General features: G+C 43.6%; 1 protein-coding gene and 1 long non-coding RNA gene across 2 annotated transcripts in view; one reads left to right on the top strand and one right to left on the bottom strand.

Annotated features, from left to right (window-relative positions):
* Positions 1-7,134, top strand: part of CYSLTR1 (cysteinyl leukotriene receptor 1) — a 29,728-nt gene extending 22,594 nt beyond the window's left edge. Inside the window, exons 3-4 of the mRNA XM_081964142.1 lie at positions 827-916; positions 4,854-7,134. Coding sequence (XP_081820268.1) covers positions 4,871-5,884 — 1,014 coding nt within the window. The 5' untranslated portion in view covers positions 827-916; positions 4,854-4,870 and the 3' untranslated portion in view covers positions 5,885-7,134. The remainder of the gene's footprint in view (positions 1-826; positions 917-4,853) is intronic.
* Positions 7,135-12,204: 5,070 nt separating this feature from the next.
* On the bottom strand, positions 12,205-13,500 carry LOC309397937. The gene is made up of 2 exons (XR_014176334.1): positions 12,484-13,500; positions 12,205-12,365 (listed from the first exon to the last, which is right to left on the bottom strand). It is a non-coding gene; the product is annotated as an uncharacterized lncRNA (long non-coding RNA).
* Positions 13,501-15,619: the final 2,119 nt, after the last annotated feature.

Here is a 15,619-nt window from a genome sequence, read left to right as displayed (position 1 = left end):
GGACTGGAATGGAATGGAATGGAATGGAATGGAATGGAATGGAATGAAATGAAATGATTTTATTGGCAAAGTGTGATTGGATGGCAAAGTGTCCTGGGATGCATTTGCCTCAGAGTTTGTGTGTAGGCTTGCTGGGACATGTGGAGTCCGTTGTGGTTGTGTGTGCATGCCTGTTTGAGTATTTGAAGGCAGATTGTGCAGCTCCTGATCCATCAACCCTCCCTGCATATACCGTAGAAGTTTAAAATATTTTCTGTTGCTATATTAGAGATGCTTTTGTTTTTCTTTTTGTTTTCAAGCTGAAGGGTATGATGTTTGTGCTTCAATCAGTTTTGGCAATTTAATTTGGTAATTTTCCAGGAAGCACTTAGGAAAATGTGGTTGGGAACACTTATTCCTTAACCATGTCTCAAAACAGTAATTTTAGGGGGGGGACATTTTCCCGGACTCCAACTTAATGAAAGAGATTCATTGCCTCTCTCTCTCTCTCTCTCTCTCTCTCTCTCTCTCTCTCTCTCTCTCTCTCTCTCTCTCTCTCTCTCTCTCTCTCTCTCTCTCCCCTCTTTCTCTTTCTCTCTCCCTCCCTCTTTTTCTCCTCCTCCCTCTTTCTCTCTCCCTCCCTCCCCCTCTCTCCCTCCCTTCCCTCTTTCTCTCTCTCTTTCTCTCCCCTCCCTCTTTCTCTTTCTCTCTCTCCCTCCCCCCCTCCCCCCTCTTTCTTTCTCTCTCTCTCCCTCCCCTATTTCTCTCTCTCCCTCTCTCTCTCTTTCTGTCTCCCTCTCGCCCCCTCTCTCCCCCTCCCCCCTCTCTTTCTTTCTTTCTTGAACAGATTTGGAGACCTCTGGTCCAGTTATCACCTCTGCCACATCTTTCTAGAGGATCTCATCTCAATTCAAAAAGCAGAAATCTTCAGAAGGATGTGAGTAGAACTTGAACCGTTGTTTGGCTTGGAGAGAATTTATGAAGGGCTCTGATTAAGAGGGATATTTGTAACTTAGGGTTGAAATGTGGAGTCCTTCCTTGTTTCCGTGCTCTTTGAGCTTGGTGGTTTTCTTGCAGACGATTCATTACCCAACTAGCTCAATCCTTGCATTTAAACCAATGCCTCCATCTACACTTCAGCTAGGTTCCCCAGCAATCTTTTTATGGGTCCAAAGAAAGTGTAGACACTCTGACATTTTGTTAAAGAAACAATGTTGGGTAATGTTTGGATGCAGAGTTTCAAGACATCATACCTGGTGTGTCCTCTCTTCCAAATAGTTGAGAAGAGGCCATCTGTGCCCCATTGGGTGATCATGTCAGAGATATTTCCTTACTTAAATGGAGAAACAGAATGACCACAGGCAGGCAAAGAAAAAAGGTAGTGGGAGCAGGAGAGACTTCTGATTTCCTGCTGGCTTTCTCATTGAGTTTCCTTTTGGGAATCTGGTCAGGAACATCAGAAATCTTCCCTTCCCTTCATTTCCCTTCCCTGTCCTGTCCTTCCCTTCCCTGTCCTGTCCTTTCCTTCCCTTTCCTTCCTTCCCTTCCTTTCCCTTCTCTTTTCTTCCCTTCCCTGTCCTGTTCTGTCCTTCCCTTCACTGTCCTGTCCTTCCCTTCCTTTCCCTTCTCTTTCCTTCCCTTCCCTGTTCTGTTCTTCCCTTCTCTTCCCTGTCCTGTTCTTCCCTTCCCTTCCCTGTCCTGTCTTTTCCTTCCCTTCCCTTCCCTGTCATTTCCTGTCCTGTCCTGTCCTTCCCTTCCTTTCTCTTCCCTTCCCTTCCCTGTCCTGTTCTTCCCTTCCCTTCCCTGCCCTGCCCTTCAATCCCATCATGCAGGTAAGTGGCTGCTGCTGGGTAAGGGAAGGAGTAAGGGATTGTGAGACTGCCTTGGAAACTGTCATGGGACATTGAAATGAAGAACTCATGACTGCAGCAGCAGTACAGTAGCATCCAATACCCCCGAAGCAACCAAAACTTCCCCAAATTTCTTTCCTTCTGGAGTCATGGTTTTGCCCATTTAAGGTAGCTTGATTCAAAAATTGTTGCCCTGTGATGCACTCTTGCCCAGTTAAAAGTCTTGACAGTGAGAGTTTTAATAGTATATACATTTATGGAATTTAGGGCCATGAATTGGCAATTAGTAATAGGAGTTGAGGGTGTCTGAAATAGAAGATATACTTAACTGGGATAAATGGTTTCAGCGAAGATGAATAATCAAGGGTAGGCTTAATATGCCCATTTTTTCTACACAATACAGCTACTTGAAATAGTCTGGAGACTTGCTAAGTAATATAGCAATTTGGGATGTACTCTTTGAGGTTTTCCAAAGTGAAGAATGCTTTTCCTTTTTTCTAATGGGGCATTATATTTTCAGTTTCTTCTGCATCTTCAATTTAATCCATTATCTTTGAAAGAAATCAAGATTTTATTATAAGCTGTACATCTAGGAGGGAAGGAAAGTGATGAACGTTGGTTCATCCAGTGTGGCATTGTCTACACTACCTCCTGGGTTTTAACATACCATATTTTTCCGAGCATAAGACACACCTTTTACTTCCCAAAAAGAGGGTGAAAATTTGGGTGAGTCTTATATACCGAATGTAGCCCCACCCACCCACCGGTCCCAACCCTTTGGCCTCTGCCTCCCAGCAATTTACCTCCTTGCAGCAAACGGGGGAAATGGGCCTTGCAGAGGCTGCAATAGGCTATAGCAATCCCTGCAGCCTGAAACAGCTGATGATCGGGAGGCCCCTGCTGAAATTGCAAATGAAACTTGCTGTTTGCTCCCCGAGGCAAATTGCTGGGAGGCAGAGGCAGATTTTTTTTCTCTTGTGCTAATCAGGCTGTTTGCTGCAAGGAGGTAAGTCAATAACTATAAATGCCTATAGAATGTTCAAATTATTAGACTTATTTTTTAAAGACTTTTATTATTGTTCTAGACAACTTAACAAAATGAAGAAGCTTTTTAAAATAAATGCTTGATCTGAAGAGGCCCAGTGCTATTGTATCTTCTTTTAAATAGCAGAGAATAATTTATACTTCCAGAACGCCACATCAATTTTAACAGCATCTGTACAAGTATAGTCTGAAATGTAACACTACAAACAGTGTACATTGTTTGTACTGTTTGCTGTTTGTTGCAAGGAGGCAAATTGCTGGGAGGCAGAGGAAGATATTTTTCCCCTTGTTTTCCTCTCCAAAAGCTAGGTGCATCTTATACTTCAGAGCGTCTTATACTCTAAAAATACGGTAGTTTTGGGGGGGGGAGAGGGGCTTTAGCTGGAGATGCCAAGGAGACAGGCTGGATTTTCTTGCTAGAAAAATTGGGCTTTGCAATTAATTTTCCATCAGTCGATGGTGTTTCAGGACATCTAGCCATCACTTTCTAGATTCCAGGGATACCCAAAACAAGGTCATTTCAATTCCGTAGAGGATTATTCCATAAAGTAAACATGAGATTTTAATGAGTCAGAGAGAAATGTACATCCTTCCAGTCTGGCACATCACACCATATATATTCTTTGCAGGACGATTGTCATTTTTTCCCCATTTAATATTGCACTAATTTCCTTTTCGCTGAGATCTGAGACCGAGAACGTCACCAGTTCTTTTACTTAGTCATATAGTCTAATCCTTTTTAACCAGGATTGCCCCCTTCTGGTTGTCTCATTATATTGTCTTCAATAAAAATAAATTAAAAATCTCACTAGATACAATGCAGAATGTAAGCCAGGAGATGATTCCTAGGGGAACTTCTAATTATATTGTTGCTAGTTTCGAAGTCATGTCCGACCCATCCTGACCCCATGGACAACGTTCCTCCAGGCCTTCCTGTCCTCAACCATCCCCCGGAGTCCATTTAAGCTGATGCTTAAATACTTCAGTGATTCCATCCATCCACCTCCTTTTCTGTCGTCCTTTTCTTCTTTTGCCCTCAATCTTTCCCAGCATCAGGCTCTTCTCCAGGGTGTCCTTCCTTCTCATTAGGTGGCTAAAGTATTTGAGTTTCCTCTTCAGGGTCTGGCCTTCTAAAGAGCAGTCAGGGTTGATCTCCTCCAGGACTGACTGATTGGATCTCCTTGCAGTCCAAGGGACTCACAGGAATCTTCTCCAGCACCAGAGTTCAAAGGCCTCCATTCTTTGGCGCTCAGCCATCCTTGTGGTCCAAACTTCACAGCCATCCATTGCAACTGGGAAAACCATAGCCTTGACTATACGCACTTTTGTTAGCAGAGTGATGTCTCTGCTTTTTAGTATGCTATCTAGATTTGCCATAGCTTTCCTCCCCAGTAGCAAGCATCTTTTAATTTCTTAGCTGCAGTCCAGTGGTGAAATCTAATCCCCCCCCCCCGGTTCTGTGGGCCTGTTTTGGGGGGGGGAGGTTTCATGTGACTGGGTGGGTATGGCCAACTTTTTTTCACTTTTTAAAGCATTTTTTCCCTGGTGGTTCAATGTGGTGTGACTTGGTGGGCGTGGCTTGGTGGGTGTGGAGGGGAAGGACACCATAAAATCCCCTCCTAATCAGCTGGGACTTGGGAGGCAGAGAGTAGATGGGGGGTGGGGCCAGTCAGAGGTGGTATTTACCGGTTCTCCGAAATACTCAAAATTTCCACTACCATTTCTCCAGAACTGGTCAGAATCTGCTGAATTCCACCCCTTTGTTTGGACTTAGTTCACTTGTGGCTACATAAGGATTCTAGGCAGATCCCTCTTTTCACGCCACCCCCAGGTTCTGCCATTCCTTCTCCCACAAATTATTTAAGAAGAAATCAGTTTTTTGAGTTTCTTCATTGGTAGCATCTTTACATTTGAATCTCACTCTGAGTGTCTTATATCTTCTCTCCCCCTCCGTTTTTCTCTCCTTTTTTTGCTCCCTAGGAGATGAATGTGTTCCCATGGCTTTTCCAGCAAACGTAACGCAAAGCATGTCATGCAATGCCACCATTGATGAGTTTCGGAGTCAGGTGTATCCCGTGACGTACTCCATCATCTCAATCCTGGGATTTCTGGGCAATGGCTTCGTGTTGTGTGTCCTCATCAGGACGTGCCAGGAGAAGACGTCTTTCCAGATATACATGTTCAACCTGGCCATCGCAGATCTTCTCTTCGTATGCACCCTGCCCCTGCGGGTGGTCTACTACTTCTACAAAAGCAACTGGTTCTTTGGTGACTTTTTGTGCCGCATCAGCTCCTACGCCATGTATGTCAACTTGTACTGTAGCATCCTGTTCATGACGGCGATGAGCTTTTTCCGTTGCATCGCCATCGTTTTCCCCATCTGGAATATCAAGTTTATCTCCCGGAAGAAAGCCATCATCGTCTGCGTGGGCATTTGGTTCTTCGTCACCTTGACCACCACCCCGTTTTTGCAGCAGAGCACCCAGTTATCTCCTGAAAATATCACCAAATGCTTCGAGCCCCCGAAGAGGAAGGATATGAGGAAGGTGATGGTTCTCCACTACATTTCGTTGTTCGTCGGATTCATCTTTCCCTTCACCACCATCACCATCTGTTATGCCATGATCCTCAACAAGCTACTGAAGAATTCCATGCAGAAGAAAGAAGCCACGCGTAGGAAGGCCGTCTGGATGATCCTGATTGTGACTATCGTCTTCCTCGTGAGCTTCACCCCGTATCACATCCAGCGCACGGTCCACCTCCACTTGATGAAGGACGACACTTCCTGCGAGAAGAGTCTCTACATGCAGAAATCGGTGGTGATAACCTACTCCCTGGCAGCCTTCAACTGTTGCTTCAACCCACTTCTCTATTACTTTTCCGGAGGCAATTTCCGTAGGAGGCTTTCCACTTTCCAGAGGGGCTCCATTTCCAGTTCTCATCACCGGAAGTTGTCCGCAAAGATGGAGGAAGCAGTGAATGGAAACGCAGGGGAACACAAGGACTCATAAGGGAGTTTTCGTTGGTTGCTTAGCAAACACATACATTTTGGATGACTGTAGGTCTAGCAACTTGTAAAACTCAAACTATGAGATGACCAACTCCCTCCAAACAGATGCCAACCTGAGGTGCTAGTTATTGTGCGTCAGTGTTTTACCTAGTTTCTCAACATGGTGCCCACAGGAGCAAGTGTGTGTGTGTGTATATACATAGACACTCGTTTGGACACAACCAGATTCCTTGCTTCAACTGTGTTTCCAAATATGACACTGGGACCTGAATGAAACTTAAAAGATATTTTAAGACATAAAGACGATGATGAAATCAATCCAATGCTTTGTTTGGAACTGTGCCCACTTACTCAAAAAAAAAAAGGCAGTGATAAGCAGGGGAATAGGACAAGAGAAGGGACTAAAGAAATTGTAAGTAGTTTTGAAGCTGATGCCTTGTAATAGCCACTTTGGTCTAGTGGTTAAGGCACCAGGCTAGAAAGTGAGAGATTGTGAGTTCAAATCCCGTCTCAGCTATGAAAGTCAGCTGGGTTGATTATTGGGCCAATCACCAGGAGATGGTGAATTGTAGTCCCACTTTATGCATGAAAGGTGGCTGGGTGATTTGGGCCAATGACCAGGAGACTGTGAGTTCTAGTCCTGTCTTAGGTATGAAAGCCAGCTGGGTGACTTTGGGCCAATCACCAGGAGACTGTGAATTCTAGTCCCATTTTAGGCATGAAAGCCAGGTGGGTGACTTTGGGCCAGTGCTTCTTTCTCTCTCCTTAACCATCCCCACAGAGTTGTTATTGTGGGGAAAATAGGAGGAAGAATGTGTGCTGGACATGTTACACATCGTATTTGTTAAAAATAATAAAGATGAGATATAATACAAAGAACTGGTTATGTCCCCTAGTAAGCTGTTTTGCAAATAGACAATTTCCTCCTCCAGAAGACATTTTGCAATCAGATTTTTCAAGACACCAAAAGGATCCAATGACCTCCCGAAACCTTGGGGATTTCTACTCTAAACCAGACAAGTTAATTTCATAATAGTGCTTTGCTTTTTCTTCTCTGAAGCCCATGACAATTCGTGCTTGAACGCCTCTCTGCATGCCAAGTTTACCAGAAACAAAGTTCTTCCATCTTTTTGCCCAAACATGGAAGAGCATGTTGGATACATTTGGTTGTATTAGTACCGTTTTATGAATCCTTAGTAAGGCCACAACTGGAATCCTGCATCCAGTTTTGGTCACCACATTCCAAAAAATATATTGAGACTTTGGAAGAAGTGCAGAGAAGAGCAACTAAGATGATTAAGGAGACTTAACATATGAAGAATGGTTGCAGGAAATGGGTATATCTAGTCTAGAAAAGGGCTCAGTGGCTAAGACGTTGAGCTTGTCGATCAGAAAGGTTGGCAGTTTGACGGTTTGAATTCCTAGTGCCGCATAACGAGTGAGCTCCCGTTATTCGTCCCAGCTTCAGCCAACCTAACAGTCCGAAAACATGTAAAAATGCAAGTAGAAAAATAGGGACCACCTTTGGTGGGAAATTTAACAGCGTTCCATGCGCCACATGATGACAGAGACGTCTTCGGACAGCGTTGGCTCTTTGGCTTTGAAACGGAGATGAGCACCACCCCCTAGAGTCGGGAACGACTAGCACATATGTGCGAGGGGAACCTTTACCTTTCGTCTAGAAAAAAGAAGGACATGATAGCAATACTCCAGTATTTGAAGGGGTGTCCCAAAGAAGGGGGGGGACTTATTTTCCAAAGCACCTGAAAGCAGAACAAGAAACAATGCATGGAAACTAATCCAGGAGAGAAGCAACCTAGAATTAAGGAGAAACTTCCTAAAAGTGACAATTAACCAGCGGAATAGCTTGCCTTCTGAAGTTGTGCTTTATCACTGGTGGGGTTTTAGGAAGAGACTGGACTTGTCTGAAATGGTATAGGGCAGGGGTGTCAAACGGGGCGGGCCATGGGCCCGATGTGCCACGCGCAGGCCACGGCTACCCCAGCTCTGCGAAGGCCAAAATCATCGCGATACGTCACATGACATCAACGTGACGTGGCAAGTTTGGCACCTGTGGTATAGGTTCTCCTGCTTGAGCAGGGGGTTGGACTAGAAGACCTCCAAAGGCCCCTTCCAGCTCTGGTCAGAATTGAATTGAATTGATGTCTTCTGTGATATTATGGCTGCTTCTCCCCCAGTTGTGATGTTCTCAACTCCAACAAGTTACCTGACTATTCCCTGGTTGAGCATATATGGATTGCTAAAATGAACTATATGGGGGTGGGGGGAGAGAAGCCATATTTCCCTAACCTGGGAATTTTCTGAGGAATAGGACATTTTGTTGTTGTTGCTGCTGTTGTTGTTAGTTGCGAAGTTGTGTCCGACCCATTGCGACCCCATGGACAATGTTCCTCCAGGCCTTCCTGTCCTCTACCATCCTCTGGAGTCCATTTAAGCTCAGGCCTACTGCTTTGGTGACTCCATCCAGCCACCTCATTCTCTGCCGCCCCCTTCTTCTTTTGCCCTCAACCGTTCCCAGCATTAGGCTCTTCTCCAGGGAATAATTTTAAGTTCTGGAATCCTTTGTGCTGGTGAGAGATTCTAGTAATTTTGGTATAATGTGTCAGGGTGAATACTGAATTGGGAAAAACTAAGGTTAATTAAGGCTCCACACTTATAGTTATAAAAATAAGTGAGTTTTTCCTTTTTGGTAAAGAACTGTTGAATGAGGAATATTCAGCTGAGTCATCTTGAGGACATCCTCTTTTGATAATGGGTGATTTCTCTCTCTCATCCTAAAAGCAAGCTTTTTTTTTTTGACGTGGAAAAGGAAATTGAGCTTCTTATTTTAAACTGGGACGTGCAATCTGCTATTAAAAGAGGAAGCAATTATGTCCAAGACCTAAAAATATAAGCCAAACAAAAAGAGATGTGGGACAGTGAGATTTTGGAGAAAGAAGGAGAATCTGTTATGAAATATTGTCTTTTATTCTAGTCCAGGTAAAAACCGAAACAAAACTGTCGTTCAACTTTCAGGAAGGGTAGTAAGGGGGAAAAGGGTTTTTTTTTAACTGTGTAACTCTATGTAATAGTAAATGAATATTAAATTTTGGAGGGCAATTTAATTCCAGTTTTAAGGACTAAGCAGGAGCCAAGAGCAAATCTATTTCCAGGAGAAGGGAGGAATATTTATATATATATATATATGTGTGTGACTGGGAAACTTGAGGTTTCCAATACAGGTAGTCCTTGACTTATAGCAGTTCATTTAGTGACTGTTCAAAGTTACAATGGCACTGAAAAAAAGTGACTTTTGACCAGTTTTCACACTTGTAACTATTGCAGCATCCCTGCAACGGATGCTTGTGATCATGTGATCATAATTCAGAAGCTTCGCAACTGATTCCTATTTATGACTCATTGCACTTTCCTGGGGGTCATGTGATCACCTGTTGCGACCTTCTGATGAACAAAGTCAACGGGGAAGCCAGACTGACATCACAATCGTGTCACTAACTTAACAACTGCAGCGATTCACTTACCAATTATGGCAAGAAAGGTTGTAAAATGGGGCAAAACTCACTTAGCAACAGAAAGGTTGGGCTCAATTGTGGTCTACCTGCATCGGTGAGCTACACGTAGCCAACATGGGCCACGATTCATAGCAACAATAACTGTATCCCAAGAAAGAGAATGGAAAGAAGAATGGACTTCTTTCCTTTCGTTCAGAAGCAGCTCTGCATATTGGAGAAATGGAATAATAGGCATTCATCCCATTTCCTATCCACTTCCTCCCAGCCAATATATTTATTTTTCATTGGGGAGGAGATGTGTGAAAGCAAAATACCCATAGAGATAGAGTGCCTAGAGAGGCCCTATGTTTCTCTAGGACAGCGAAGGCTAACCTTTCCCGGACTGAGTGCCTAAAGCACGTGCACGAATGTGCACACACCCAAACGCCCAAAATGCAATGCACATACACACACATGCGCGCATGCACCCCACCCCCGCACATGCATGCATGACTCCCGCACATGCAATCGTAGCCCCCTGCATGCAGCCCATCCTCATGTGTGACCCACGGCATGCATCCTGCCCCCCAAGCCTGCACACACTTTCGCAGCAGAGACCTGAAGGCTAGCTGGCCAGCAGGAGGCACATGTCCATGCGCGCCGGAGCTGAACGGGGCCAACGGCTCGTGTGCCATTAGAGGGGGTGCTGCGTGCCACCTCTGGCATGCGTGCCATAGGTTTGCCATCAGGGCTCTAGGACTTCTATCTTGGTAGGTGGAAGGGGTAGTTAATTCTACAGTCAACAGTTTTAGCGATTCGGATGAGCAGCAGGAGTGTATGGAATCCCAGGCAAAACTCTAACCCCTGGAGTTAGTTGGCTAATTCAACTCAAGTAAATGTAATATAAACTCAACCTCTTACATTACCATCTCAAAGAGATAAGGGCTCCCATAAGGCGATTAAGTCCCATATGCAAAATCACAAAACTTTTCTGTTGGGAGGGAGATAGATAGATAGATAGATAGATAGATAGATAGATGGATGGATGGATGGATGGATGGATGGATGGATGGATGGATGATAGATAGATTATTGTTGCATGATAGCTAGATACATAGCTAATAGCTAAGCAAAAGATAGATAATTGATAATGAATGATAGAAGATAGATAGATAGATAGATAGATAGATAGATAGATAGATGGATGGATGGATGGATGGATGGATGGATGGATGGATGGATGGATGATAGATTATTGTTGCATGATAGCTAGATACATAGCTAATAGCTAAGCAAAAGATAGATAATTGATAATGAATGATAGAAGATAGATAGATAGATAGATAGATAGATAGATGGATGGATGGATGGATGGATGGATGGATGGATGGATGGATGATAGATTATTGTTGCATGATAGCTAGATACATAGCTAATAGCTAAGCAAAAGATAGATAATTGATAATGAATGATAGAAGATAGATAGATAGATAGATAGATAGATAGATGGATGGATGGATGGATGGATGGATGGATGGATGGATGGATGGATGATAGATTATTGTTGCATGATAGCTAGATACATAGCTAATAGCTAAGCAAAAGATAGATAATTGATAATGAATGATAGAATAGATAGATAGATAGATAGATAGATAGATAGATAGATAGATAGATAGATAGATGATAGATAGAGATAGATTTCAGTAGCATTGGGTTGGCAAGTTGCCATGGTGATTCGGTCAAAGCTGGGATGTCCTTCTGGGAGCTGGATATGATTTAATATCCTGGTCACACCAGTCTAAGCCTGCAGCCAACTCGGTGACAAAATGAGCTTTAGGGTTATGATTTTCTGCAACTGGGTGGCTGGGAAGAGCTCGGAGGCGAGAAGTGGGGACGCGGTGGGTGGACCTTAAAAATAGCCAGCCTTCTCTCTCCCCCCCACCCCATTCAAACTCCAATCATGTCGGCTTGCACAAAGCCGTAAAACACACCACACAGAGACACTGGGGCTTCCCACAATCAAGGTTTCTGGTTTTTCAGCAGTGGGATCGACCTCTTTTCAAGATCCAAGAGAGCAGTGGCCCAGGGGGGGGGGGGAAGAGGTGGGGGTGGGGAGATAAACAGAGGCCAAAATAAATCTGAGCAGTGGGAAAGCACACAACACATTCCTTCAAAGGGGACGGTGGCTCAGCCTCAGAAAATGTAGCCTGCTGAGGAACTAATGTCAACAGCCTTGGAGCCTCTCAGCAAGGCGGCCTTTGGGCAAAATTTCAAGCCGTTATTCATTGCCCTGTTAGTGGGAAACGCAAACATTTGCCGTGTTGGGAATCAGGCAGAGCTTCTGCAAACGAGAGAAGTAGCAGGAGGGTGCGGGGGTGGTGGTGGAGAGAATCCTCAAGGTGCATGGGTTTTGGAGTTGCACGGAAGCTAATGAAACACCGCAACCCCTTGTATCCAACGCTGCGCGAGTTGTTAAGGAGCTGAATCGTCGTTCTGTGATGCTCGGTGGAGAGCTAAGCTACTGCTTGGCTCCTTGGAATCCAAACTGCCAGCGAAATGCTTGGCTCCTTCCTTCCCAGAAAACTGAGTAGACTACCCAATGGAAGGGAAGTGTCACACGTTACGTACTAAAGGGATTCTCCTTCCCTAATTGTCCATGTGGTTGCAAACAATGGTTGCATTATAAGCACAATGTACTTTGTTGAATGTAATATGTAAGTACCCATGTGCGGTACCAATTATTTTGTTATGATGTTGGCTGGATATATGTAGCCTTCCTTCCTTCCTTCCTTCCTTCCTTCCTTCCTTCCTTCCTTCCTTCCTTCCTTCCTTCTTCCCTCCCTCCCTCCCTCCCTCCCTCTCTCCCTACATTCTTCTTTCCTTTCCTTTTTCCTCCCTTCCATTTCCTTCCTTCTTTCCTCCCTCCCTCCTTTCTTCTTTCCTTTCCTTTTTCCTCCCCCCACTTTCCTTTCTTTCCTTCCCTCCCTCCATTCTTTCTTCTTTCCTCTCCCCTCCCTTCTATTTCCTTCCTTCTTTCCTCCCTCCCGCCTTTCTTCTTTCCTTTCTTTTTTTCCTCCCCCCCCACTTTCCTTTCTTTCCTTCCCTCCCTCCCTCCATTCTTTCTTCTTTCCTCTCCCCTCCCTTCTATTTCTTTCCTTCTTTCCTCCCTCCCTCCTTTCTTCTTTCCTTTCCTTTTTCCTCCCCACTTTCTTTTCTTTCCCTCCCTCCCTCCCTCCATTCTTTCTTCTTTCCTCTCCCCTCCCTTTTATTTCCTTCCTTCTTTCCTCCCTCCCTCCTTTCTTCTTTCCTTTTTCCTCGCTCCCTTGCTTCCTCCTTCTCTCCCTCCCTTCCTTCTTCTTTCCTTTCCTTTTCTCTCCCATCTATTTCCCCCCTCCATATAATGAATGCAAATTATAAACATGTTGATGATGATGCTATGTGTAGGGTTTTAAAAAATTGTTCTTGCCATGTAACGAAATTGGGTTGCATTAAAAAAAATTAAAATAAAAAAAATATTTTGTTGTAGAATTGCTGCTTGCTGTTGAATGCTGCCTAGAGCAGACAGTCCGTCTGGAGGCCCACAATACCCCATTGTGATAGACACACATTGCCAGGTTGTTCACATGCGCTAGACGTCATTGTCCATTTTCCCCATCCAGCATGGCCATTGGCTATGATGAGTGGCAAGGAAAGTCGCTGGGTGTCAGTGTATCCAAGGAGCAGCCGGTTCGAGAAGCTGACTGGGCAGTGATCTATTTGAGGACCTTCAAAAGAATAAGATGAAAATGTGGAAAGCACAGCCACTGCACCTTATCCATATCTTTCCAATCTTTCCAAATCACTCTTATCAAAAGCGTTTTGCACCAGTTGGAAACGTGGCAGAAGAAAAGAAATCTTTTCTTTTGGATCTTTTGCCTGCCACAGGTTCTATTATTTTACTATGCATTTTCTATTGTGGGAAAATGGGAGATTCGGGTTAATGTCAGGGTTCCAAATAGCATCCAAAATTAAATCGGAGTCCTAGGTAAAGCATTGCTCAAAGTTCCAATTGATTAAGAGAGCCATGTTGGCACATCTGGGAAAACCCAAATCTGAAAGCTTCCAGGTTTTTCCCCACCTAGTTAAAAGTTCAAGATCTTGCCCCACACCCACAAGTCCATCGCATGGTCCAATCTCCCACTGCCATGCTGGCAGTTCCACCTATCCAGTTCCGGTCAGGTGCAGAGGTGTGGAGACAAAGGATGAGCTTGGCTTTCTAGAAAGAATTTTGTTATGGCTACATAGTATGTAACTCCTTACAATCCCCCCTTCTATTTTCCCACAATAGAAAATGCATAGTAGAATAATAGAACGTGTGGCAGTCCAAAGATCCGAAAGAAAAGAAGGCTGCCGCCCTGACACTTCTATTCAGAATAACAGAGTTGGAAGGGACCTTTGAGGTCTTCTACTCTAACCCCCTGCTCAAGCAGAAGACCCTACACCACTTCAGATAAAAAATGGTTATCCAACCTCTTCTTAAAAACTTCCAGTGTTGGAACATTCAGAACTTCTGGAGGCAAGTTGTTCCACTGATTAATTGTTCTCACTGTCAGGAAATTCCTCCTTAGTTCTAGGTTGCTTCTCTCCTTGATTAGTTTCCATCCATTGCTTCTTGTCGTGCTCTGAGGTCCTTTAGAGAATAGGTTGATTGCCATCTCCTTTGTGGGTACCCCTTAGATCATTGACTTGGGTTGTCAGAAGGTTCCAAAAGGGGATCACATGACCCCAGGACACGGCAACTGTCATAAATATGAACCAGTTGCCAAGAATCCGAATTTTGATCACGTGACCATGGAGATGCTGCAATGGTCGTAAGTGTGAAAAATGGTCATAAGTCATTCTTTTCAGTGGCATTGTAACTTTGATCGATCACTAAATGAATGGTTGCAAGTCAAGGATGTTAAGGGCCTATGCTCTCTATTCCTGAGCTCATACATTTTCTGTCTTCACATAAAACATTCCATAGAATGGTTGATATAATTCATTTTTCTGCATTTGGGCAATATTGCCTCCATGAGCTGGGTTTGCACAGTAAAGTAAGTTCTCCCAAAATAACCAAGTGAATATTTCCGCAATGGATAGAGACTAAGAATTCTAATTCTTAGAAGCAATCTAGAACTATGGAGAAATTTCTTGACAGTTGGAACCGTTAATCAGTGGAACAACTTGCTTCCAGATGTTGTTTAATGCTCAAATATTGGAAGTTTTTAAGAAGAAATTGGACAACGATTTGTCTGAAATAGTATAGGGTTTCCTGCCTGAGCAGAGGGTTGGACTAGAAGACCTCCAAGGTCCTTTCCAACACTAATTATTCTTAATAATTCAGCTGCTAGATTTGCAACATTCTGAGATAAGATAAGCATATGCAAACACAACCACGTTGTTGGAAACTTAAGCATGGGAAACAGAAGCAAGGAACTTGACCCAAATCAGTATTCCCAGAACATGTTTGATGATTGTGGTACACTTTTCATATCTGACGCTTTGGCGTTCTAGATACAAGCCATCTAAGGAGTCAGGACAAAGTGCTCTCAGCATACGTTCTCAAATGAATAAGAAAAGAGCTTCTGAAAATATGTGACATTTTCCCATGTCTCTTTTTGGCTTTATTTTCTGTATATGAATATTATGGAGTTTTTTATTCCAATCAGATTATCCCGCGGCAACATCTGAACTACTAAATAAACAAAAATGTGAGAACACCATCTATGACAAAGAACGATGGTGACTTCCAGAGACATTCTCACAAGATAATGTTTTAAATATTTATAATATAGCACGGCCTCTTGCGGATATCATCGGGGGGGGGGGGGGACCTCTCCCTGAATTGAAAGTTCTCTCTTCAAATGACAAATAAATTACAGGGAAGAGGACTGAAAGGCTTTTGGCTAATGAGTGGTCATGATAAACTCTACCCTTCATCTGTTTTTGCATTCTTTCTTGATAGCACAATTATGTTGGAGAAGACACATAGAAGAAATGCTATCGGTAGATCATGTGATACGACCTCGTATAGATGCGTCCCTCTAATGCAGTGATGGCAAATCTTGTTCTTTCTTTCTTTCTTTCTTTCTTTCTTTCTTTCTTTCTTTCTTTCTTTCTTTCTTTTTTTTGCCTAGTAATTTTTATTGTTTTTCTCTTTTCAACCTATCTTACAGTCGTTATGTCAACATTTTGTACAT

This window comes from Natrix helvetica, assembly GCF_964273705.1.
Source record: "Natrix helvetica genome assembly, chromosome: 11".
NCBI classification, from domain to species: Eukaryota; Metazoa; Chordata; class Lepidosauria; order Squamata; family Natricidae; genus Natrix; species Natrix helvetica.
This window is presented reverse-complemented; position numbering and strand designations above follow the sequence as displayed.